This window comes from Dryobates pubescens, chromosome 8 (genome assembly GCF_014839835.1).
Source record: "Dryobates pubescens isolate bDryPub1 chromosome 8, bDryPub1.pri, whole genome shotgun sequence".
Classification (NCBI taxonomy): domain Eukaryota; kingdom Metazoa; phylum Chordata; class Aves; order Piciformes; family Picidae; genus Dryobates; species Dryobates pubescens.
In genome coordinates, this window is record NC_071619.1 from 40689110 (window position 1) to 40714720 (window position 25611).

The window sequence follows — 25611 nt, forward strand, 5'->3', positions numbered from 1 at the left end:
CTGTTTTCAGGGATACATTCATAGAATGATGGCAGCCCAAAGCAAAAAAAAGAAAGAGACAACATAAACAAAGGTTAATCCAAGTAAGTTCAGACATCAGACTTGTACTTTTAAACCTGAAGGAAAACTGTCTGTGAAACACACTGATTTGTGGAAGCCTACGACAACAGCAAATCCTAAGAGTTCATATCCCCACACCCATCTACCCCACCCAAACATTTACCACTTAGTTCTAGAAGAATGAAGAGCACTTTGCTTGGCACCAGAGGCAGCTATGGTCTGAGTTACAGCTGTGCTGCATGAACATCCCGGGATACAAATATTATCTCTCTCCCTCCACATACTTCTCTCGGTCTACAGATGGCCAGGGAAACTATGTTGGCATATGACAAGCTAATTGTGCTTCAACACATCCCCCTTCAGAAGGATGCTGGAACTGACAACATAACCAGCACGAGCCGGTCCTAGCAGTACTGAAAAGAAGCTTTTGTCAAAACTAGGCTGCCTCTGGCTGAGGAAACCGTTTGCACCTTTCTAGCCAGAGTCTGCCACTGAGTGTTGCCAACAGAGGTGCTCAGGCCATGCAGGAGGGCTTTTGTTGTTAACGATCTGCCCATCTGCAAGACTCAATTAGTGCAAACCCAGCAAATAAAGTAACTGTTTTCCAGCATAGGTCTGTCGAGATGCACTCCAACAAACACTGGGTAAGGACCAGTAATTCTGGAGCAGCTCATATAGTCACCCCTAGGGTATCCAAGACCACATAATGTGCAATGAGGGGTGCCATCACTTGCCTCACCACAACTCCCACCTCGAAATCCTTGGTTCCCGAGTCACCCTCAAACGACTGGACAGCACCTACTAACCAGATGTGCACTGCAATGCGCTATAGGTTGGAGGCTTTCAAAACAGATGAATTCAAGGTGCAGATTGAACTTGAAAAAACAAACCAGGAAAGGAATGCAGTTCAATATCTACTTGGGGGATGGGGAAGCTTGGTGTTGTCTCAGCTCAGTGCACTTTCCCAGGTGCTTGGAGAAGAGTCCCAAGCTCGAGTTGGTATTTGTATTGGCATACATAAAAATCGCTGGCAACAGTGCCTAGAAAGGAGCACTGATATGCAGCAAACAAAGCATGAAAAGATGCAAAGCAGAGCTTAGTAGAGTTCACTGTTGCTTTGAGGTTACAGTACCAGGAAGCAGCCAGTCAGCCTATTTCCCAAACTCATAAAATGCTCTAATATATTCCACTTTCTCTGGTGCTCCATGGACACCCTCTCATGAGATGAGAACTGCATTGTTACCATTGAACGAGGAAAGGGAAAATAATCAAAAGGAACAAACTGTGCAGCTCTTCACCACCTCCTCCCAAAGGAGCACATAAACACAGCAAACCAAAGCCAATCCCAAGCAGATCCAGGAGACCCCTGCAAAACTATGTGATTAGGGGGTCAGATTCACGTTTGCCTTTTCAGCCTTGCTGCCTGGTTTCCTCAACCCTTGCCTCATCTCAGAGGTGTCACAACAGATTTAGGAGCTGTTAAAATTCATCTGGAGATAGGTGCTTGCCCTCTGTAATCAAAACATGTAAGGTGGTCACAGTCACTTTTCCTACCCCAACAACACCTAAAAAAAACCCCTAACTCTCAATGAGCCCTACAGCATTTCACCCATTTTTAAAGCAAGGCTCTTGCCTCAGGATTCCTATTTTAACCATGTTACTCATGCCAACACCAGGTCTAGCTCTTACTCTGGCAGAAGTCTGCTGGGAGTTAAGTAAATGAAAAAGAAAACAAAAAAATCAAAGACCACTCTAAACCCTCCTCTCAGTCAGTTAAGAAGTGTAGCACCAGCTTGGGTGAGGAGTATTTAAGAACAACAAAAAAGCATTCAAAAAAGTCAGCCCAGGCAGAGTGAAAAGGTGTGGTAAAGTAGTCCACCCTTCTCGGCAAAAGATAGAGGGGGGGGAAAAAAAAAAGCCATACTCAAAAATATTGGGAAGAACTAAACATACTTCTTTGAGGCAGGGGAAAATGAAAAGGAAGAGTGGGAAGTACTGAAGCAACATTCAAAAGATGGGGGGGGGGGGGGTAAAGTACCCTGTAGGTTATAAAAAAAACAAACACACTCAATGTAGGAGTCAAAGGACAAGATATTGCTGTTCCTTTTTGCCCCCCACTGGATTTACATTCTGCTTACCGAAAGAGATCGTTCGGAAGGACGCTTGTCGTCAGGACACCCTGCTCAAGCCCTCCACACCTCAAACTTAAAAGTTCTCTCCACACCTCTTCCCACCCCATCAGAACCACAAAAAAAAGAAAAGCCCCCAAAATAAAACCAAACCCCAACAGAACAGAAAGGGGAACTCGAAAAGAAAGAACAAACCCAAAACCCCCAACCACGATTGGACAATCCTTGGAAGAAGCGTTACATTGTTGGAGAGAGGTAAAGAAAGGAGGAGGAAAATAATCAAAACACAGAGGATGAAGGGGTGGAGTTAAAAAAAAACAAACCAAACCAAAACATAAAAGAACAAAAGTCAAGAGGCCTCTCTTTCCTTATTTGGCGACAAGCAAGTGCAAGAAAGTGTTCGTTGGGGTTTTGTTCAGTTGTCGGTCTTTTGCACCTCTGCGTTCTGGCCGAGACAAAGGGCTTTGAGGTTCTTCTGCAGCACGTGAGCGTCCGCCGGCTCTATCCGCTTGTAGTAGTTCTTCTTCGTCTCGATGATCTCAAAGCCAAACTTCCTGTAGAAGTCAATGGCGGACTCGTTGCTGATCTGGACGTGCCTGGAACAGAGAGACGGGCGTCAGCGCGTTCCGCAGGACAGGTGTTCCGCCTCCACACTCGGAACGGTTAAAGACAAGATAAAAGGAGCCATCTAGACAGAGACAGCAACAATGCTGTAAGCTCGGGACTGGAAATTTTAGTCTGCCCAAATCAATCCTGAGCTAACACAGAATAGAATTAACCAGGCTGGAAAAGACCCCAGAGATCATCAAGTCCAACCTATCACCAACACCATCTAATCAACTAAACCATGGCACCAAGTGCCCCATCCAGTCTCTTCCTAAACACTTCCAGTGATGGTGACTCCACCACCTCCCTGGGCAGCACAATCCAATGGCCAATAGAATAGAATAAACCAGGTTGGAAGAAACCTTCAAGATCATCATGTCCAACCCATCAACCAATCCAACCCACCTAAACAACTAACCCATGGCACCAAGCACCCCATCAAGTCTCCTCCTGAACACCTCCAATGGTGGTGACTCCACCACCTCCCCGGGCAGCCCATTCCAATGGGCAATCACTCTCTCTGTGTAGAACTTCTTCCAAACATCCAGTCTAAACCTCCCCTGGCACAGCTTGAGACTGTGTCTTGTTGTTCTGGTGCTGGTTGCCTGGGAGAAGAGGCCAACCCCCTCCTGGCTACAACCTCCCTTCAGGTAGCTGTAGAGAGCAATAAGGTCTCCCCTGAGCCTCCTCTTCTCCAGGCTAAGCAACCCCAGCTCCCTCAGCCTCTCCTCACAGGGCTGTGCTCCAAACCCCACCCCAGCTTTGTTGCCCTTCTCTGGACACCTTCCAGCAACTCAACATCTTTCCTAAACTGAAGAGCCCAGAACTAGACACAGGACTCAAGGTGTGGCCTAGCCAGTGCTGAGTACAGGGCAGAATGACTTCCCTGCTCCTGCTGGCCATACCGCTCCTGATACAGGCCAGGATAATGCTGGCCTTTATCAGCACAGCTCCTGGATGACCAAATGCCATCATTTGAAGAAGTGGCAAATGCTTCCCCTCAGTAAAGCTCTTTTAAGGAACAGCAGAGACAGTGAAGCATTTTCAGATCAGCAGTTTCCATTTTTCTTAATCAGAGTGGTAAATGTTTTATGGAAACATATAGCAAAATTACACTGTAGAGATTTTAACTTCCTGTAGTGACACTTCTCAGATGACCATATGATCGAACACAATGTTAACTCCTTGCTCACTTTTAACTACACCTCTCTCCTCACAAAAAGCTACAGCAGCAGAAAGAAGCTCGATGAGCTCTATAGACTTATGACGTTGGTCAGTTAGAGGGCAGAAGGGCTCTGCAGAGGGCCCTCGACCAACTGGACAGATAGGCAGAGTCCAATGGTATGGCATTCAATAAGTCCAAGTGCCAGGTGCTGCACTTTGGCCACAGCAACCCCATGCAGAGCTACAGGCTGGGGTCAGAGTGGCTGGAGAGCTCCCAGACAGGGACCTGGGGGTGCTGATTGACAGCTGCCTAAACATGAGCCAGCAGTGTGCCCAGGTGGCCAAGAAGGCCAAGGGCATCCTGGCCTGTATTAGGAATAGTGTGGCCAGCAGGAGCAGGGAGGTCATTGTGCCCCTGTACTCTGCACTGGTTGGGCCACACCTTGAGTACTGTGTCCAGTTCTGAGCCCCTCAGTTTAAGAAGGACATTGAGACACTTGAACGTGTCCAGAGAAGGGCAACAAGGCTGGGGAGAGGTCTTGAGGCCGAGGGAGCTGGGATTGTTTAGCCTGGAGAAGAGGAGGCTCGGAGGAGACCTCATTGCTCTCTACAATTACCTGAAAGGTGGTTGTGGCCAGGAAGGGATTGGTCTCTTCTCCCAGGCAACCAGCACCAGAACAAGGGGACACAGGCTCAAGCCGTGCCAGGGGAAGTTTAGGCTGGAGGTGAGGAGAAAGTTCTTCCCTGAGAGAGTCATTCGTCATTGGAATGGGGTGCCCAGGGAGGTGGTGGAGTCACCGTCCCTGGAGGTGTTCAAGAGGGGATTGGATGTGGCACTTGGTGCCATGGTCTAATCATGAGGTCTGTGGTGACAGGTTGATCTTTGAGGTCTCTTCCAACCGCAGTGACACTGTGATGAAGGCCTTTTGCCCTTATGTCTGTATGTGCCCCGCTGCCCAGTTTCACAGATCCTGCTAGCATATTCCAAGAGTTTCAGGGCCTCCAAAACAAACAGTGACTAGTTCTTCATTCTAAGTGACTAGGGCTTTTTTTTTTTGCACAAGTTCTATCAAACAGAGGAAAAAAAAAGACAAAAAAAGATGCTTGCCTCAGCAAAAGGCATTCATTACACACTCAAAATTCAGGGGATGCTGCACAAGCTTATGAATCACTTTGTCATGACAACATACTGCATAACCAAAGTAACTCTGGAAGCAACAGCAGAACAAAACAAAAGATCTTAGTGTTAAGCCCCACAAGCAGCAAATAGCTCAAAGGGTACTTCATGGTAATGGCAAATGTAAGCACCGATATCAAATCGGCTAAGCAGCACAAGCCACTCAAATAGAGGATGCACAAGCAACAGATGCAGTAATAAATTCAATAGGCCACTAAAAGAGCTGTGTTATAGCCAGCTTTGTGGGCTATTTGTCATCTCAGAATCCTGCTCTGGGAAGTGGAAAGAAAAACTACAAAGGAAATGTTTTCTGCTTTAACACCAGCCAACAGTTCCTTCACTGTGCACACAGTATGTGCAAAAGTGAAAAGGAAAGCTTCTGCCAACTAGCAGACATCTGAGAGGGAGTTTATTACTACCTCTTCTGAGGCAGAACAAATACAAGTTAAAAGCAGCTTCATGCAAATTCCTCTTTAAAACACCTCTTCCTCCTGCAGGGACAGAACAAAGCTACAACATACAGGGCTTGGAAGAATTTTTTCCTCCTTGGCAGAAGTGGGCTAAGCTTGAGGAGGAAGTCACTCCATTTATAGTTACATGAGTGTGTGAAACTCACTAAGCATCTTCAACGGTCCTGGCAGGGTGCAGTTCTATAGCAGCATAAGTTCATCCAAGCTGTACCTGCTGTGGGAGTAACCCTAACAGTGTGCTGAGCTTGCACTCGTGTAAAGCTGCATCAGCTCACTTAGTAATCACAGACACTAATGCACAGGAGGAAGTGTGCAGCCAGCAGCAAGGGGAGGCCAAGCTTTAGTATGTGTGGATTTCAAGCTCTATTTCCATAGGATTACAGTGCTCCTTAAAGCAGCCCTGTCTTCTAGCCCAGTGCTTGTTCCGATGCCTGCCAAGTCCTTATGCAGTTGATTTAAAACAAACAAAACCCCAAACAATCGCACATGAAGCCAACCCCTGTCCCTCTCACCCCTCCAAAACAAAAGAAACAAACAGGGAAAAAACCACCACAAGAAACCAAAGCCACAACAGGGAGAAAAAAACAACAAAGACAGACCCACAAGAGAACAGCCAGAAACAAAACTGAGAACACCTTCTCCAGCTGAGTCAGGTCATTGACCTAGTTTACTGTGTTGCTGCACACAGCTGACCTGGCAGAGTGTAAGAAAGGGAGTAAGCACCAGAACAAGAGGACACAAGAGGAACAAGCTGTGCCAGAGGAAGTTTAGGCTGGAGGTGAGGAGAAAGTTCTTCACTGAGAGAGTCGTTCGCCATTGGAATGTGCTGCCCAGGGAGGTGGTGGAGTCACCATCCCTGGAGGGGTTCAAGAGGGGATTGGACGTGGCACTTGGTGCCATGGTTTAGTCATGAGGTCTGTGGTAACAGGTTGGACTTGATGTTTGAGGTCTCTTCCAACCTTGGTGATACTGTGAAGCAGTTGGGCCTTGCTACTGGATGTGAACAAAGTACTTTCAAGCACCTCTGATCTGATGTTCTATCCCACAAAACACTATTGTAGAAACACAGCAAATGCATCAAAACTGCACGAAAGACTTGGTGTCATTTCCATTCTGAAGATGTCACTATATGGACAAACCCCAAAACCACCCAAAGCCTTGAACAATTGGGGTTTTTTTCAGTCATATTGTTTAATTCTGCTGTGGAACATAGTTTTCTAACTAAACTACTTTCAAATGCAGCAAATTTGCAGGAGTCCTAAAACATGCAAGCTTTTGGTTTTCTGAGCATCACACCACAAGCCCAGGACATCATAGTATCAGTCAGTGTTGGAAGGGACCACAAGGATCATTTAGTTCCAATCCCCCTGACATGGGCAGGGACACCCCACATTAGATCAGCCTGGCCACAGCCTCATCCAGCCTGGGCTTAAACACCTCCAGGGACAGGGCCTCAACCACCTCCCTGGACAACCCATTCCAGGGCTTCACCATTCTCATGGGGAAGAACTTCCTCCTCATGTCCAGCCTGAACCTCCAGCTTCATTCCATTCCCCCTAGTCCTATCACTGCCTGATATCCTGAGAAGTCCCTCCCCAGTGTTCTTGTAGCCCCTTCAGATACTGGAAGGCCACAATTAGGTCACCTTGGACTCTGGACACGAGGCTCAGCTTTCTTCCTTGTACTTTACAAGAGGTCCCATGACCCCACTGAAACACATACTTAAATGTTCCTGGATCCCCCTCCTTTTGCTCCCATGTATTCCTCTATGATCTCTCCAAAAGCAGATGAAATTTGTTTACTTACAGATAGATGTTGTCAAAAGTGCCATCTTTTTCACAGATGTTTAAGACATGATTCAACATTTTAGTTCCTGCCAAAAGGTAGAGAGATAGTTAGGAACACAAGAAATGCACAATCAAGCCTGTACTTAGCTAATGGCTTTCTGTAGGAGAAGCAGGCTGGCCACAGGTAAACTAAAATGACAGAGCCTGTGAGAACTAAGAATGGTAAATAAAACATGGTGTGGAAGTATTTTGCCATCTTTCCAACTGCTCACACAGTTTAATTCATTCTTTCTTTGGAGGGGAAAAAAAATTAATAATCCAATGGGCCAGAAGCATAAAGCAGCTTATTTAAGTACTACCTAGTAAAATAGCTTTAAACTGCTATCTTTTCATTCATTAAAGCAAATAGGTGACTGTACTGTCTTGATTAATCTGGCCTGTGGGTTTGCAAAATGAAGAGAAGTGATTGCAGCATAGCCAGAAAGCAGGTCCTACCTTTGTGCAACAGAAATCAGTAGTGAGAAAGACAAAAATACATTGCTCTCTACAGCTACCTGAAGGGAGGCTGTAGCCTGGTGGGGGTTGGCCTCTTCTCCCAGGCAACCAGCACCAGAACAACAGGACACAGTCTCAAGCTGTGCCAGGGGAGGTTTAGGCTGGATGTTAGGAAGAAGTTCTTCACAGAAAGAGAGATTGGCCATTGGCATGTGCTGCCCAGGGAGGTGGTGGAGTCACCATCCCTGGAGGTGTTTAGGAAGAGCCTGGATGAGGCACTTGGTGCCATGGTTTAGTTGATTAGATGGTATTGGGTGATAGGTTGGACGTGATGATCTCAAAGGTCTTTTCCAATCTGGTTAATTCTATTCTACTCTACATGGAATACCAGGACATTTAGAAGAGTAAAGTGATAACCCAATGAAAGAATGTTGTGTTCTACTTATCCATGACTTGCACACTGGCTGCATGCCTCTATTTCCTATCTCTGTGCATCAATTCTCACATCTATGGAAGCAGAGTATTTCCATCCCAGATTAAAATAATCTGAATTAGAAACTCTACAAGAAATGCATTTCTAAAAGGCAGGTTAAAAACAGTGAGTGTGTCATCAATGACATTCTTTCCCCAGAGTCCCTTCCAAACAAATAAGTGGTGTAAAAGTGCACCAGCTTGGTTAAAAATCCAAAGAAGAGCATTTAGAAGGCTGCACAGAAATGTGGTTTCTTGCATGACCTGGATACAAAAAGGTCTTCCTTACCTATTCCTAGCCTTCGGTAAGGTGCCAGGCATCCAAGTGTCATGATGTACAGTCTCTTCTGGTTCTGGGAGTGATCCACCCTACAGCACACTGCTCCCACTGCAATATCATTGAAATAGGCTGCCAGGGAGGGAAACAAAATGTTACCAGTCAAGTCTCAAACTGTACATAGAGCTTCTTCATTTACACCCTATACCTTCCTTCCCTCTTGCCAATTCTCCCATCCAGGTAAAATATCATCTATTGTGGCTTAACACAACATGTGCTCTGACACAGTGGTTGGCTTACTGTGACTGAAACCAGCTAGCAAAGACATCAGGAGGTAAACTGGTAGCACACATTTCAAGTTCCCTGCTGTAACAAAAAACATGCCTATTCTCAGTAAAATGGAGTCCATTTGGAAGACAAACCCTGAGTTTGGGACTGTGGTTTCTGAAGTTCCCAAATAGTTATTTTTGATTATACAGAGCAAGAAAGCAGAAGGATCTGCTCTCAAGCTGTGCCAGGGGAAGTTTAGGCTGGAGGTGAGGAGAAAGCTCTTCACAGAAAGAGTGATTGGCCGTTGGAATGTGCTGCCCAGGGAGGTGGTGGAGTCACTGTCCCTGGAGGTGTTCAAGAGAGGATTGGATGTGGCACGTGAAGCCATGGTTTAGTCATGAGGTGTTGGGTGATGGGTTGCACTTGATGATCTTTGAGGTCTTTTCCAAGCTTACTGATTCTATGATTCCAAACCATTCTGGCTAGCAAAGATGAGCACTTCTGTCACCAAAGCCCACAGTTAGTGGCAAGAACATTTGTACCTAATTTGGCTAGCTCGCCAACCTCCAGTACATCCTTGTAGAACTTGTCATTGTAGCTGACAGGGAAAATGACCTGGTTTAGCCTCTTCAGCTGCTTAATGTTGTGTGGTGTCACATCTCCCAGCTCGATCCGGCTACTGGAACAAAGCAAAACATGCTTAGCATCTGACACATGGCAAGTTGTGAAAGGACAACCACCTCACCCCACCCCCCCCAAATGTAATTTCATTCATGCTTAGAGAACCATAGTGTTCAACCCACAGAATAAAGTCTTCTGCTGGTAGCTGATTTAACTCCCAACCCAAATTTCAGTTGGCACTACACAGCTGGAAGTTTCTCAGGCCACACCAATGCCTCACCACAGCACGTGTGCTGTTTGATTGGAGGGGAGACAGCAGAACACAAACCTGTGTAGGAGTATAGCTTTAAATTTTACTCCACTAATTTCTGCACCAATCATCAAGATCAGAAGGGAGGGGGAGGGAAGATGGGAGAGACAGGTGAGTAGGATAGAATCCCCCAGAATGAAGCCCTTATCCATGCTTTAAAGACAGGCCTGCTTTTACCACCTATCAATACAAAGCTTATGCTCAAAGACTAAGTCATTACCAGACATCTGTCTCTAGAACGCAACAATACTGTATGCAAACTCATTAACAGGCTTAATATGCAAGAGAGCCACTGTCAAGGTGATATCCACCTCTGTTGTGATCATCACTGAAATCATTCTTCCTGCTGTCTAAACAGAATCACAACCTTAAATCACCAGTACTACACTGAATCCTACTGAAAAGAAATTGACCAAGCTTCTCCCTTTCCTAAGGCTAAGTTCCTGGCAGAAACAAAAAGCTATTAGGTATTCATCTTCCCTACATCAGTTTCTTGGGTGCACATAGTTTTAAGGATGACTACAAGAATGCAAAACTAAACCAAACAAACCCAAGATAATCAAAATGCTTTCCCAAATGTCACCAGAACCAGCAGGCACAAAGCCAATGCACATTTGAGCTTGAAACACGAATGCCAGGTTCACCTCAGCCTTCTTTTACCAAATACATGCAGACAACCAGATTGTTTTCTGCCCAAACGCTGTGAAGACAATGCTTGCTTTTTTAAAGACAAACACAACAACAAAAAACTGAAACAAAAGAGGTCGACATTTTGTTTTCAGATTGGCAGCTTTCTACAAGGGTAAGTCAGGCTTCAAAGTCTGTTACTGTAACATGCAGGGGCTGTTCTCTACCAGCAGTGCCACTCATACCTAGGCAGCTTGTTTTCACAACTAGATTTGATTCCTAGGACACAACTGCTCAGTTGTGCTCAGTTATTCTGAGAATAACTCAGAATAAGAGAGAACCACCAACTTTTTCTTGAAGATCTGTACCAGACAATGTGGAGTATAACCTGTCTCTGCTTTGTTAACTGAGCTTGATTATATACCAACCCCCCTTAAATTATTAATACCCCAAATACTGTATCAGTTTATCCCTGCCAGTAAAGGGCAACTGCATACAATGCTTTCTAGGCATTGTATTGTGGCCAGCAAAGCTACCACAGAATCACCCAGATTGGAAGACACCCCCAAGATCATCAACTCCAACCAATCACCCAACCCTAACTAATCAACTACATCATGGCACTGAGTGCCTCTTCCAGTCTTTTCGTAAACACCTCCAGGGACATCAACCCCAATGCCTCCCGGGGCAGCCCATTCCAATGGGCAATCAGTTTCTGTGAAGAACTAAGATTAAGCCTAAACTTCCCCCTACATAGCTTGAGGCTGTGTCCTCTTCCTCTGTTGCTGGTTGCCTGGGAGAAGAGACCAACCCCCACCTGGCTACAACCACCCTGCAGGTAGCTGTAGATGGCAGTAAGATCTCCCCTGAGCCTCCTCTTCTCCAGGTTAAACAACCCCCCAAAAAAACTAAGAATGCAACCTTTAACATTTACTTCAAGAAGCATAACTTGCCCTCACACTTGCTCTTTCTTCCTTTTACAGCCTTCAGGCCAGCAAGGACATCAAGAAGCACCATTGCCCCCTCTCCGGTATGATACAGATCAGATAATCCACCTGGTAAACACTGAAGAAGTTAAAATGTCAACATCAATTGACAGCCAGCTGAACATAAGCCAGCCATGTGCACAGGTGGACAAGAAGGACAAGAGTTTCCTGGCCTGCATCAGGAACAGTGTGACCAGTAGGAGCAGGGCAAGGATTGTCCCCCTGTACTGCCTCACCCCCCCACTGGCGAGGCCATATCTTGAATCCTGGGTTCAGTTTTGGGGCTCTCACTACAAGAAAGATCTTCAGGTGCTGGAGTGTGTCCAGAGAAGGGCAAAGAGGCTGGTGAAGGGTCTGGAAGGGTCTGTGAAGAGCACCTGAGGTCATTTAATCTGGAGAAAAGGTGGCTGAAAAGAAACTTCCTTGCTCTCTACATGGAGGAGGCTGGATCCAAGGGGGTGCTGGTCTCTCCTCCCTAGTAACAGCAGGAAATGGCCTCAAGCTGCATCAGGGGAGATTTAGATCAGCTATTAAAAGAAACTTCTCAGCTGAAAGGGTTCTCAAACCCTGGAACAGGCTCCCCAGGGAGATGGTTGAATTCCCATTCCTAGAGGTGTTTCAAAGAGGCAGAGATGTGGTGCTGAGGGACATGGTTTAGCACGAGGCTTGGTAGAGTTAGAGAATGCTTGGACTCAATGACCTTAAAGGTCTCTTCCAACCAGAACAATTCTGTGATCCCACAATTCTAAACAATTTGTAAAGAGGGGCTACCTTCTAGAGAAGCAGCTAGCACTAACTAATGAACTACCAATGACTTTAAAATTCTGTCTTATAATACCACACTGAACATATTGATCTTTTTCATCTCTCACTGCAGAGGCAACTGCCAAGCAATAAATCCCCTGAGCTCTGCCCAGTTCTACAGAAACCTCTTGAGACACCCTTCACTAGAGCTTTCACAGCATGTACCCCAATAGTGATCCCAAGAATGACAGAAGCAGCAACAGTCTACATATGGGCAGTGGCATTGAGTGCACCCTCAGCAAGTTTGCTGATGACACCAAGCTGTGTGGTGCAGCAGACACACTGGAAGGAAGGGATCAATCCAGAGGGACCTGGACAGGCTGGAGAGGTGGGCACAAGCCAACCTCATGAGCTTCAACAAGACCAAGTGCAGGGTCCTGCAGCTGGGTCAAAGCAATCCTAGGCACAAATCCAGGCTGGGCAGGGACTGGCTGGAAAGCAGCCCTGAGGAGAGAGCCTTGGGGGTGCTGGTGGAGGAGAAGCTCAACAGGAGCTCTCAGTGTGCACTTGCAGCCCAGAAAGCCAATCAGATCCTGGGCTGCAGCAAGAGAAGTGTGGCCAGCAGGGCAAGGGAGGGGATTCTCCCCCTCTGCTCAGCTCTGCTGAGACCCCACCTGCAGTACTGCCTCCAGTTCTGGAGCCCCTATTACAAGAGGGATCTGGAGGTGCTGGAAGGTGTCCAGAGAAGGGCCACGAGGATGAGCAGAGGGCTGGAGCACCTCTCCTGTGAGGACAGACTGAAGGAGTTGGGGCTGTTCAGTCTGGAGAAGAGAAGGCTCCCAGGTGACCTCATTGTGGCCTTCCAGTATCTGAAGGGGGCTACAAGAAGGCTGGGGAGGGACTTCTCAGGCAGTGCTAGGACTAGGGGGAATGGAATGAAGCTGGAGGTGGGGAGATTCAGGCTGGAGGTGAGGAGGAAGTTCTTCCCCATGAGAGTGGTGAAGCCCTGGAATGGGTTGTCCAGGGAGGTGGTTGAGGCCCTGTCCCTGGAGGTGTTTAAGAGCAGGCTGGATGAGGCTGTGGCCAGGCTGATCTAGTGTGGGGTGTCCCTGCCCATGGCAGGGGGGTTGGAACTAGATGATCCTTGTGGTCCCTTCCAACCCTGACTGATACTATGATATTTCTGCATCTCATCCATGTCAAGATACTCAGGCATACTACAAGCAACATAAAGGGATATATTTCCAAGTTTCCAAGCTGTAAATCATTCTATCATGCTTAAACAGTCTGCAGTGTCTCTCTTCCACAGCTTCTACCTCCACCAGCCCTTTGTTTGACAGCCCTTTCTATCTTGTACATTATTCTTGCTCTCAGCGTTCCTTTCTTCATGCATCACAAGTCTCTTTGATTCTGTTTCCAACACAAAATAAATAATGGGCTAGTACAGATGATCTCCTCACACCACAGAGCTACACCCACTGTAAACAAGCACACTATTCAAGTTACTAGACTGTGGGATAGCTGTACTATTTGTTTTACACCCATCTTAGCAGAGCTATTCAGCCTAGCATGGCAGGACTTCTTCAGCCTCACAAAAAGCAAGTCATGCCCTTTTCTAATCCCAGTCAGACATGCTGCTAGCTCTGCCTCACAAAGAGTAGGTATAAAACTGTGGCATGTGGGATCACAAGTTTATTTGTGTCTGGGAAAGAGTTTTGCTGGACTAAAGCACCTCAGTAATCTCAGGCAAGAAGCGAAGACTCAGCAGCCTCTTACTCTGCAGTCTGCATCGAAGTGGAAACACAAGGGAGCAGCTCTCAACTGCCCAGTTAGAGCAAATTAGCTACAGAGTAGGATGCTTAAGAGTTGAGAAGAACAGGAACAAGAAGGAGGACAACAGTATCCCGGCCTGCATTCACACTTAGTCCCTTGAAAGCCTAGACCTTGTTCCATAGTATATTAAGCTGAGTGATATTTTCTTTTGATCAGTAGATTTCAGCTTCGGTAGATCAGTAGCATTAGCACAAACATTTACCATCAACCAATCAGCAAAAGCCTCCAACAGAGTATTACCAGGTCCTTTATTTCCTAAGATTATCTTTCAATCAATTAGTTACTAATGAAGCAAGAAATCAGGCATTAGAACACAATCACTATGGAAGGTTTCTGATGGCAATGCAGTAAGACAAGGATATATTGGAAGGGGCAGCCAGGACAAGATGTCTGAGAAAGGGCTCATGGCCAGAAGATAGACCTTCACCAAGAAGATTTCAGACAGGGAATGAATAAGTGCAGAAGCAGAGTCTAAGCCTGCTCATAGTTGCTCAGCCAAGACATCACCTCTGGCAGCTGGCGTTAAGCCAGAGAAACAAGTTCCAAGTAGATGGATAAAAGGTGTTGAGAGATCTCCTACAGCCCTTGGGCTCCTCCTCTCTCTCTCACCGCTTGCACATTCATTGCTGCTTCCTGCCATCTCCTGGTGCACTGTCACTAACTGTTTTCTTATTGCTTGAGAGCTGCACCAGGGCCAGCAATTTATCCTGGAGGATAATAGGAAAGAAGTTTGACAAACACTGCAGGCAGCATAACTCAATATGCTAAACTTGTCTTTTTAAAGAGCACGTACTCAAACCATAAATTAATGCATAGCACTAGCTGATTAAATCAGTACCACATCTATTACACAAAGATATTGACTAAGTAAACTAAATGAGGATGTGAAAAGCAAAACCCACATCATGAGAGTTCATCACTGCCTGAGGACAGCAGGGCAAAAAGTGCCACTATGGCCTTGAGTGAAAAACCATCGGAAAGCCAGCATAAAGGAACTGTTTCCAAGCCACTTATTGCCACCCTCTCGCTGGCACAAACAGTTGTGCAACAATGTGGTGAATCAACCCAAATTAAAGCTAACCTTGACAAAAAAAGGGAAAGTTTAATTTAAACCCACATCAGTCCCCTGATTGAGTTCACCACACAAGTCTTCTGCCAGCACAAAGAGAAGGAAAAACATTGCCAGAGGCAGAAGCAGTTGGTTCTTAAGCAGAGGTGCCAGCCTACCCCAGTTTAAACTGGAAGTACTGTGCAAGAGGAGGAGCTCAGGGATCAGAGTTGAGATGATTTTGTGCTACACCTTCTTACTTATGGAACCCAAGGACTTAAAACCTAGCCTCTAAAGATGTAAGATAAAGCACCTGTAACAGAAGACACAAGATGGTCACTCCTTTCTTTTAGCTGGAGTAGTGGAAATAGAATAGAATAGACCAGACCAAACCAGATTGGAAGAGACCTTCAAGATCATTGCATCCAACACCATCTAATCAACTAAATAGCTTTGGGGGTCTTTCTTGTTTTGTTTAATAGTTCCATGGTTTAGGCATGAGGTCTGTAGTGACAGGTTGGACTTGATGATCTTTGAGGTCTCTTCCAACCTTGGTGATTCTGTGATTCCTCATAACTAGACCTGCTTTTGCAAGTTACCTCTCAGCCATATCAGTAACATAAGTTCACTGTATCAGCTCAGATCTGTTAGGCCAGTCCTGTGCATTCCAGCTCATTACAGGCTGTACCAGAGAAACCCAGCCCCTGCTGTTGCAAATGGAAAGCAAAAACCTTTTCAAATCATGAGCTCAAATTACCAGATGAGAGAACATAAAGATATGCAAAGAACCTGAAGTGCCCTTCATTAACAGATTATTATTCCAATAATGCTCTCTAGAATATACATCTTACTGACATTCTACTTTGCAAATAGCATTCCATGGAGCACACTATTCAGCTCTACTCAGATGTGAAAACCCCTGGACCTTGGGATGGAGTCAGCCACCCCATCCAAGGCAACTGTTTTAAATATGGCAGGGTGAAAGACTCTTGGCTCTTACTACTACAGTCTTCTACAAAACTGAGATGGAGAATCAGTCCTCTGAAGTCGCTTAAACATATTCCATTGCAAGGTTATTCCCAATCTGTCATTTTCATAGTTAGGCTTTCTTCTGATTTCAAGCCCAAATGTACTCAAGTCTACACACATGCCGCCTCCTGCTGCTCACGAGCTTTGGCAGTTGATGGGTACCACTACAGCCTATTCCACATGCCTTTTCAGAGAGCTGCATGACTCTCCTAACTAAAGCCAAGCTCTTGACCTCCTCCTTTAAGACAGGCTCTTAATACCTACTATTGTCATACTATTGCCTTCTTTCCATTCCTTCAGATTAATTTTGCTAACCCAAACTGCGTACAGTACCCTAAATACTCCTGCCCTGTACAAAGGCACTAAGTTTTTCCCCATCTCTTCTGGAAGCCTTTTCCTGACATATCCTACAGTTATGCTTGTGTTTCTCACAACTGCAACACACCGTAACTCAATTGCAGGTGAAAAAAAATGCCCTAAACCTTCACTGATTAAGAGAAATGGTTTGTGTTGTGTGGGGGTGCTGTTTGTTAAAAGCACACAGTGATGCTGCCCAGCAATGTAAGAGCGGAAGAGAAAAGAGTGAGCCACAAAATCTGGATGGAAGTGGGACCTTACTGAGGTGACATGCATCAGTTATTGAAACTGGATAAATGCCCAGAATATCAGCATTAACACTCCTGCTCTTGCATGCCAGTGCCCTAAGATACTTCAGGCAGTTGCCAGAAAACCCCCCTCACGTTTTCTGTAGGACCAAATGCAATCCAGTTAGTCCTATTGCAGCTGCATTCCCAATCTGCTACAGCACTGCAATTAGCTCTGTGTTTCCCATAATGTCTTAAATTTGTTCTAGTGAAAATAACAGGCTAAATGAGACACAGCTAAGGCTGTGTTTTGCCCCTCATGTACTGAAGGAGCACTGCTACACACAATGAGACCTCAAGAGGAAGCAAATTCCCAGAGTTACACAGTTCAAGAGGAACACAGATTCAGTCCCAGGAAACAGCAAGTGTTGGACACTAGTTTAGAACCAACACCAAGGAGAAAAGGGGGTGAATTTGCAGTTTGACACACTAAGAATCTCAGTCTCATTCAACTTTAAATAGTGCAAGCCTCTCCCCAGAGGGATGTGCCTGGCTGAAACAGATCTCAGTGTAACCGATAGCTGAGCTCAGGCTTATTGAAGGCATCTGGCATGCTAAATTTATCAGAGCTGTATTTGCAACTCACAAAACTTACCAAGGTAGCCTCAAACACGCAGGAGAGAGAAGAGGGAAGAAAAGGGTGACAGCAAGTCAGAGGACTTCAGAGAAGATTTGTCACCCACTAAGCAGCCAGCTCCCTTTATTGCTTCTACTTTGGCTTCCAAGTCAATGCAGGAGTCTAGACAGGATAATCCACTCATAAAATAAAACCAAACCAGAACTATAGACCTGAAGGGTGTGGCTTTGTTTAGATTCAATTCCTAAGCCAGAAGAGTCTCTATTTTTTTGGGATTGGAGTTGGTTTTGTGTGTCTTTTGGTTTCTTTTTAACCAGATGAGCTGTCTTGCTAAGCACACAAGTTAATCTATTTCTTGCGGGGAGACCGTTATGTTTTCAATTACCTCGAAGATCTGTGGGCTGCAAATCTACTCTGCTTCACTTGTCAGAAACCCAGAAGGATAAACACAAGCCTAGCATGCAAAAAAACCTTACCAACTTGCTTCTGAGCCCGCCTGATCTTCTTCAGCTCCACTTGCTACTGCAAACCTATTTGCCTGACACCTGATAGCCTGCTGGAAGTTCTCCCCAGCTGTGTGCTTCACTGCAGATCTGCAGTGGTGTACAACACTAAACAATTTTAGAGTCATCGTTAACACAAGACTGGAGATTCAAGTGGATCTGAGCATGAACAGGTTTCACTGGCATGCATCATAACTTCAAGACATACTTCTGGCTCTCCTTTGTAACAAAAAGTGTCTCTCAATCAAGGTTTCTTCATTATATTCAGGTAATTCATTCACTCTGCTTCAACCTGGAAAACCTGACCATTGCACAAAAGTGGCCAGTCTTCATATATACAAAGGAAAGTTATGCTGGCATAGCCTCACAATTTGCCCAACTCCAAACTGCCAAGTTGCACTAAACCTGAAATCCAGACTCAACTTTGAACTTAATAAAAGGCAACCCTAAAGCTAAAGTAGCAGTACAATCACCAAGCATCTCAGCTGATTATGCAAGGGCACGGGGGGAGGCAGTGAGGTTAATTTCAACAAGTGTCTAATACAAATAAACTTTCCCAACGACATTAAAAGCTATCTTATTTTGCAGCTGGACACAAACATCAGGAATCCCCAATGCCCAGCTGACAGGATTTCCAAATTCCAGAATACCAGAAAGGGATAGAACAGGGAAGCATCCATACACGCATTGCTTAGCAGACTGCAACACTTTGGTGCTTCAAAGCACCTCACTGAGGTAATGGCTTAGATATTAGATCTGCCTATCCCAGGTGCTTCAAAGCCAGGCAAGAGGAAATAAACATGCCCATGATCAGACAGCAGATAAAGAGCTGCCAGAAATCTTAACTCTCCACTGCTGGTCTAACCACTTTTCTTTATTAGTCAAGTAACCTCAAAAGAACATTGGGATTTTGAGCCATGATTGCAAAGAAGTACTTCACCAGAACGAAGCAGCTTAGCTCAAAACCACTTTTGTGCCTCCATCACCAATATCCTGAGACATCTTACAAGTTACTGCCCCTTTCCCTATCTCCAATTTCCCCTCTGTAACTATTCACAGTTATGTCCCCAAATACAACAGCTGCAACCCTTAATTGCCTCCCGGGAGATCATGAACCTTTGCTAATTAATGTTGATGAAGTACCTGATGATCCTCAGGTGAGGAGAGAGGCTTACCTTCAAATTCAAAATACAAATGACACTGGGTTCACAAAGTGCCTTATTTACACAAATCTATACAGCTCAAAGGCACTTCTTGTACTTGCATTAAAATCTGTGCTGAAGAGCTACTTATTAAAAAGCAGATCTCCTTTAATTTCAATTTTCAACCTCATTTGTGACCTTTACTGACAAAAAACTTCAAGTGCCATGTAGCGAACTCTCACAAGCCTTCAGTTGCTGCTCTGGGTCTCACCCCATACTCTCAAGAGAAGTTAAGTACAATTGTCAGATGATGAGAACAGGAAACGTTTTCAGGGATTGAGATTCCAGTCTGCCCAGGGCCAAAATTCACATGGACCCTGGAAAAGCACAGGGAGAGGGAGGAGGAAGAGGAAGGCCAAGTGAGTTCAGGAAGTACTTCATGCATCAAGGTCTTACCATGAAGCATGGTACTGTCCATACATTAATAAAAGTTCACTTCTCCCCTTTAGGGAAGGATAAAATAATCTTGATACTGCTGTCCTCACTGAGGGCACAAGAGATGCAAGGAAGCATGGCACTTCTTTTATTGATTCCAAAGCAAAGATGCAACTTGTCCTGTTCTCTCCTCCTCCTCCCTGTAAAAATACCTTCTCAGATTATTGGTCTGAACACTTCTAGTGCTTGCCAAATGGCAGGCTCTTCAAGGTTTAAATCACTTCCACTCGAATAAAAGTATTTTTCTGGCTCAACCATCAGCCATTATTCCACATTTCAGAAGAGATTTCATGTAGCAAAGGAGGATGTATCATTTATGTCATTCTCAGGAGATGGCAGCAGAGTCTGGCTTTTGGTGATACTACCATTCTTCACAGAAGAAATGTCCCAACCCAGCAAGCCAATCTAACAAGGCACACATACATGCAGCAAGAACTGGATGTCCAAATACCACCCAAAAGCAGGTTCTACAGCATTTCAATAAAATGGCTGCAATCCCTATGCTACCTTCCTGTTCTCCCAATCCTACTTCCTGGAATGTCTTAAATCTTGTTATGGCATTAAACTCAAAGTGGTAAGAGTTATAAACCAGGTTAAAGTCCCTATAGTAAACCACACTGAGTTCTTATAAAATAGACACTACTAAGCCATTTGTAAGTATGGATATAGGCAAAGTCTAAATTTACTATCCATTAATGCAGGAAGTAGAGCTCATGCTTTAACATTTCTATGTTCAGAGAATTCCTAAAACCAAACAGGAACTTTCAAGCTCAGTTGCCTTTTCTGCCTCACCACCAGCACGTAAAACAATTCAGCAGTTCTCAAACTTGGAACTTCCTCCCATACACGTTAAAGCTTAGCTCTCTGCCTTGCAAATGGAAACAAACCAAAGGTTCTCTACAAACTCTGTGCTACTAACTCAGAAGTGGAGAGAAACTTTCCTGTTCTCCTAAGAAACACACACAGCTTCAGAACTCTGAAGCATTTATTTAACAGAATTAACCAGGTTGGAAAAGACCTTCGAGATCATCGAGTCCAACCTATCACCCAGCACCATCTAATCAACTAAACCACGGCAACAAGTGCCTCATCCAGTCTCTTCCTAAACACCACCAGGGACGGCGACTCCACCACCTCCCTGGGCAGCACATTCCAGTGGCTAATCACTCTGTGAGAAGCTTCTTCCTAACACCCAGCCTAAACCTCCCCTGGCACAGCTTGAGACTGTATACTCTTGTTCTGGTTACCTGGGAGAAGAGACCAACCCCCACCTAGCCACAACGTCCCTTCAGGCAAAACAAGCAGAGACATCAGAGCTTGCTTAACCACACTTTAAAAACACTATTGTTATATCTCTGTGCTCAGCATTCCCCAACTGTAACGTCTCTTCTACAAAGGCAGCTAGAATAGCACCAGCCTGCAAAGTCTCTGGGTTCTGAAGTGCTCTGTGGCAGCAGTTACCCTGTTGTGTAGCACCTAGTCTGGAGGGCTTTTCCACAGCAAGTCAGGACTCTTAAAAACTACAATGCATAAGACTTAACTGCAAATCCACAGACGTTTAGAAGAGTTTCCTGGAAGTTTCTTACACAAAAGCAATGCACATTGCTGTCTAAGCAGTGTAACACAGCACTCTGCTCCCTGTTTCGATCACTTCATCATGTGGCTCAATTTGTGCCACCACCTGACAATGCCACAGGTGTTTCCCACCGAAACTGGAGAGGTGTTTGATCAACTTGACAAAACACAATGTACAGGCACTGCTCTCTACTTAGGCCAGAATACAGAATTAACCAGGTTGGATAAGACCTTCAAGATCATTGAGTCCAACCTATCACCCAACACCTTCTAATTAACTAAACCATGGCACCAAGTGCCTCATCCAGTCTCTTTTTAAACATTTCCAGCGATGGTGACTCCACCACCTCCCTGGGCAGCACATCCCAATGGCCAATCTCTCTTTCTAGGAAGAATTTCTTCCTAATATCCAACCTAAAGCTCCACTGGCACAGCTTGAGACTGTGTCCTCTTGTTCTGTTGATGGTTGCCTGGGAGAAGAGACGAACCCCCACCTGGCTACAACCTCCCTTCAGGCAGTTGTAAACAGCAAGAAGGTCTCCCCTGAGCCTCCTCTTCTCCAGGCTAAGCAACCCCAGCTCCCTCAGCCTCTCCTCACAGGGCTGTGCTCCAAACCCCTCCCCAGCTTTGTTGCCCTTCTCTGGACACATTCAAGCAACTCATCTATCTTAAACTGAGGGGCCCAGAACTGGACACTTGTACTGTGCACTACCCTGTATGATACACACTCTATATACCAGATATTCCCAGATACATAGCAAGTAAAAGCATATGATGTAGCATGCATGCTCTGCATCACACCCCAGAATAATGTGGGGTTTAGGCAAGAGCACCACAGAAAGGCTGAATGAGCTACTCCCACAGGCTTCATCTGAAGTGAAACAACTTAGAAAAGCATCGTTACTGCAAGGCAGCAAACGCTTAAGAACAAAGGCATGATTTTGTTTTCTTTCTTTAAAGCCAGTAACAACTATGTTAAAGAGACAAACCCACCGAGCTGCAAGTGAAAACACTGCTAAAACAGTAAAGCACAGGGAGTATTGTTTACATCTGCTCTACAAGAGCAGGCAAATTATCACAGACAGTAGAACCAGAGTCCCTCCCACCGCTATTTTTCCTAGTGCAAAATCGATTTTCAAGGTCCAGAACTAACAGCAGCAACATTTAGGAATACAATAAAAGATATTAGTTGCTAGACAGTCATGAAGTTCACCAGCAGAACCACGCATTAGCTCATATTTAAGGAAAAGAAGTGAAATAGAAGCATCTAAACTATTAAAATCACTCAGAAGACAAGGATACAGTGAACATAAAGCCACGTCTCACGAAAGTAGGTAAGAGGTAATAGCAATAGCAAGTTCAGAAGCTGGTATTTAAACCACCACAAAATTTTAAGCAGCTGAGAAAGTGATTAAAAAACACCCCAAACAACACACAACCAAGAACACAAAAGACCCCAAAACTTTCACCACTTCTGAAGCCAGAGGTCCTCTGTAAAACGAGTCGCCTGATTTCTAACACCCTGATGACACACTACATCACCCCGTGCTTTAAGCCACTTTGAATTCAGAGGGCGAAGAGAAGGCTGCAAGCAGTGAACCTTGAATCCTTCACCTCTGAAATCTCAAAACACAGTTGAACTCAGTAGTTTCTTTTTAAATCCTCCCCCTGCCAAAGCAGGCTGTTCATAATTACAGACGATGTTACAGGTCTTGGTGCTCCCAAAATGAGCTCTGCACTTTGTGGTGTGGGTTACTATGCAACACACACTCCGCCAGAAAAAGTACTCAGATGGAGTCATTTTGTTCAGAAGAACTGATCCACAACTTGTATTCAATACCAAAGAAGGATCAAATCCCTTCAGACACCACACTAGTTTCTGCATGGCGAGAGTTGAAGCTTTAGATCTATTTTAAGACCTATCTTCTGACGGTACTTGTTTTTTAGGGGATCTTCTCCAATCTTTGTAGCCTGACAAACAATTTGATTTTGTTCCAGAGCACCTCTATGTAACTTAATATATTCCTTATGAAATCTTTGTTTAGACCTTTGATTCTCTCATTGTACTTAAATCAGGTTATTTCTCAATTTGACTTCTATTGGCCTGTTTGCCTCAATCAGAATTTTTAGAGAGCACCTGGATTCAATATGAAGATTTTATTCTGCAAAAGAACTTGCTGCATGGCACTCTCAGTGCTTTGAAAAAAAGAAATATGCCGCTCTTCAAAGAGAAATACACAAGAACAGAACCCAAAGGGATCAGTAAAGCTGTCTCTAAGTGAAAGAAAAGTAACAGAACTGAAGTTTGCTGTTCTCCAGAAGCAGAAGAGGGGTATATGGATTTGTTGTGGGGGTTTTTTTGTTTGTTGTTTTTGGTTTCTTCCCCCACCCCCCCTTAAGAAAAAAAAAATTACAAGAAGTAAAAACTCCCCACAATGAGAACTCCTTCCCAGCACAAGCAAAGCCAGGGGTCAACCCTTCAGGGAGTGCCACAGCACGGTGGACAGCTCAGGCTGTGTGACCTGTCAGGAGACTTCCACAGCTCTAGCCTGACACGCCTGGGCTACTTTCCACCTCATGCATCCAGGTTCCAGTGTCCCTACTACTCAACTCATGCCTGGCATACATCCAAAGCAGAGCTAAGCTGGAGAAAACCACAGAACAGTCAACACAGTATAAAAAGAAATCTAAGCTCATCAGGAGCCCTGCTGAAAAACAATCATAACCACTGCCACTTCATCGTGGACTGATCACTGCCATCAGCCTTCCTGCAAATTCCGTCAGTCTCACTGTAGAGTGACTAAGAGGTGGGGTGCCCTGTTTCATGTACAGGCAAAGAGAAGATTGGCTGACACCCAACACACCCCTATTTAATGTCTGAGAGTCAATGCCTTCGCAATCAGCAGAGTCTCTACAGACACCTGCCAGCCTCTCACGATGCTTGAAGCTGGTTACATATTGTAAGAAACAGCTAAGTATATGTTATAAAGCAGTCTTGCCATGTGACCTCATCCCAATTGCTAATGAGCTAAACCCCTTACCATTTCTTAGTAAAAGCTTAAGTGCTTCAGCTTCCATTCACACTGCCTTAAGCTGCCAAACTGGAATAATACCACCCAGCATTGCATAACACCAGTTTCAGGAGGACTCACTTCACACTCCTTTGAGAAACAACCGTAGAAAACTTCTCTTGTAAGCAGGAAGAAACTCAAGCACGGGGCAGAAAGCTCACATTCTGTGACACCGAAATCAATAAACATTAGGTGATTTAACCAACTCTGAAAAACCTGTTCCGAAGTGACCTGTGCAAGGTCAGGCAGGTCATCTGCCTCAAGAGCCGAGCAGGCACTCCGAAGGCCTTTAGTCTTCTCTTCAAACACTGCACCACGTTGCCTCCACCACGCAGGAAATCCGAGTGTCTCAGCCAACCACACCTGAAATCTCTGGCTTTTCCAGAGCCACTGAGAAGTGAAGCCAGGCCCAGAGCAACGTGCTACAGAAAGCAGACACGAAACACAGCTCCTTTTCATCTCTCCTCACCGTACAGCCTCTATGTAGACAAACGCTTAAAACACACCAGAACAGCGTGAGGACGACATCACGAATAAGAGCGCGCAAAACCACGCATCCGAGGCCGGCATTTTTGTTTCCTCACAGACTAAACAGTGCTGCTTTACTTTCACCAGGCAAGCACGACAGGCCAGCCAGCATCCCCACAGCCCGCCGCCTTCTCCCTTGGCTTTACCGGCTCCGCTCACGAGCAGAAGCCCCTCAGAAGCACCAAGAGCCGCCACGTCCCGCGTCCTCCTGGCTCAGCGGAGCAAGGCTCAGCGCTGACAGAGTTTTGGCTCCGGCACCAGAAAACATTTTCCGGTGAGGAGGGAAACTCCTGCAGGGAGCTTCTGCTCAGCTGAAAGCCATCACCGGCTCCCCACCCCCTCGGCCGCCAAGAGATCTCCCCCAACACCAGACTCCACAGACCCTCTCCCAGAGACGCAGCAACATCCCGCAACAGTCGCTCCCCACCAGCAACTCTCACACAGCGGCGGCACCGCTCAGCCCCCTCCACCTCCCGCCGAGCCGCGGCACCGCCCGCCCGGCCGCCCCGCTCTCAACCCGCCGCGCCTGGGCTGGGCCGCGCCGCCCGGGCCCGCCCCGCTCCCCATACCACCCGCCGGCCAGCAACGAGAAGGCGCGGCCGAAGTGGGCCCCACCGTTCTGACACGACCGGGCCCGGGCCAAGCCCTCCGGGACGCGCCAGGCCCCGTACTCACCCCTTCATGGTGCGGCCGCGGCCTGGCCAGTATCCGTGCCGGCTGCGTACAGGACCCGATGATGCGGTTCCGCCTTCCCTCTCCTCTGCCCGGGCAGCACAGCCTTTTACTCCCGCGCCCGCTCCACATGGGCCTCCGTCCGCCCTCCCGCCCGCTTGTCCGTCCGCCTGCCGCCCCGCCCCCGTGACCCCTCACCTCACGCCGCGCGCGCGCCCCCGCCTGCTGCCTCAGCGCCATGACTCCCCACCCCCCACCCTCCCTCTGCCGCGCACGCCCCTCGCCTCACCGCGTGACATA

The 25611-nt window shown here is 46.1% G+C and overlaps 1 protein-coding gene across 2 annotated transcripts; it reads right to left on the minus strand.

The window, feature by feature from the left end:
- Positions 1 to 2463: 2463 nt before the first annotated feature.
- On the minus strand, positions 2464 to 25476 carry NAA50 (N-alpha-acetyltransferase 50, NatE catalytic subunit). 2 transcript variants are annotated; one of them, XM_054163749.1, is made up of 5 exons: positions 25315 to 25476; positions 9449 to 9582; positions 8649 to 8768; positions 7413 to 7479; positions 2464 to 2785 (listed from the first exon to the last, which is right to left on the minus strand). In XM_054163749.1, the coding sequence occupies exons 1-5, from the start codon at positions 25320 to 25322 to the stop codon at positions 2605 to 2607; spliced, it is 510 nt and encodes a 169-aa protein (XP_054019724.1). In that variant the 5' UTR covers positions 25323 to 25476; the 3' UTR covers positions 2464 to 2604. The 2 variants fall into 2 exon arrangements, with proteins under 2 accessions (XP_054019724.1, XP_054019723.1); XM_054163748.1 differs by having other exon boundaries at positions 9449 to 9585.
- Positions 25477 to 25611: the final 135 nt, after the last annotated feature.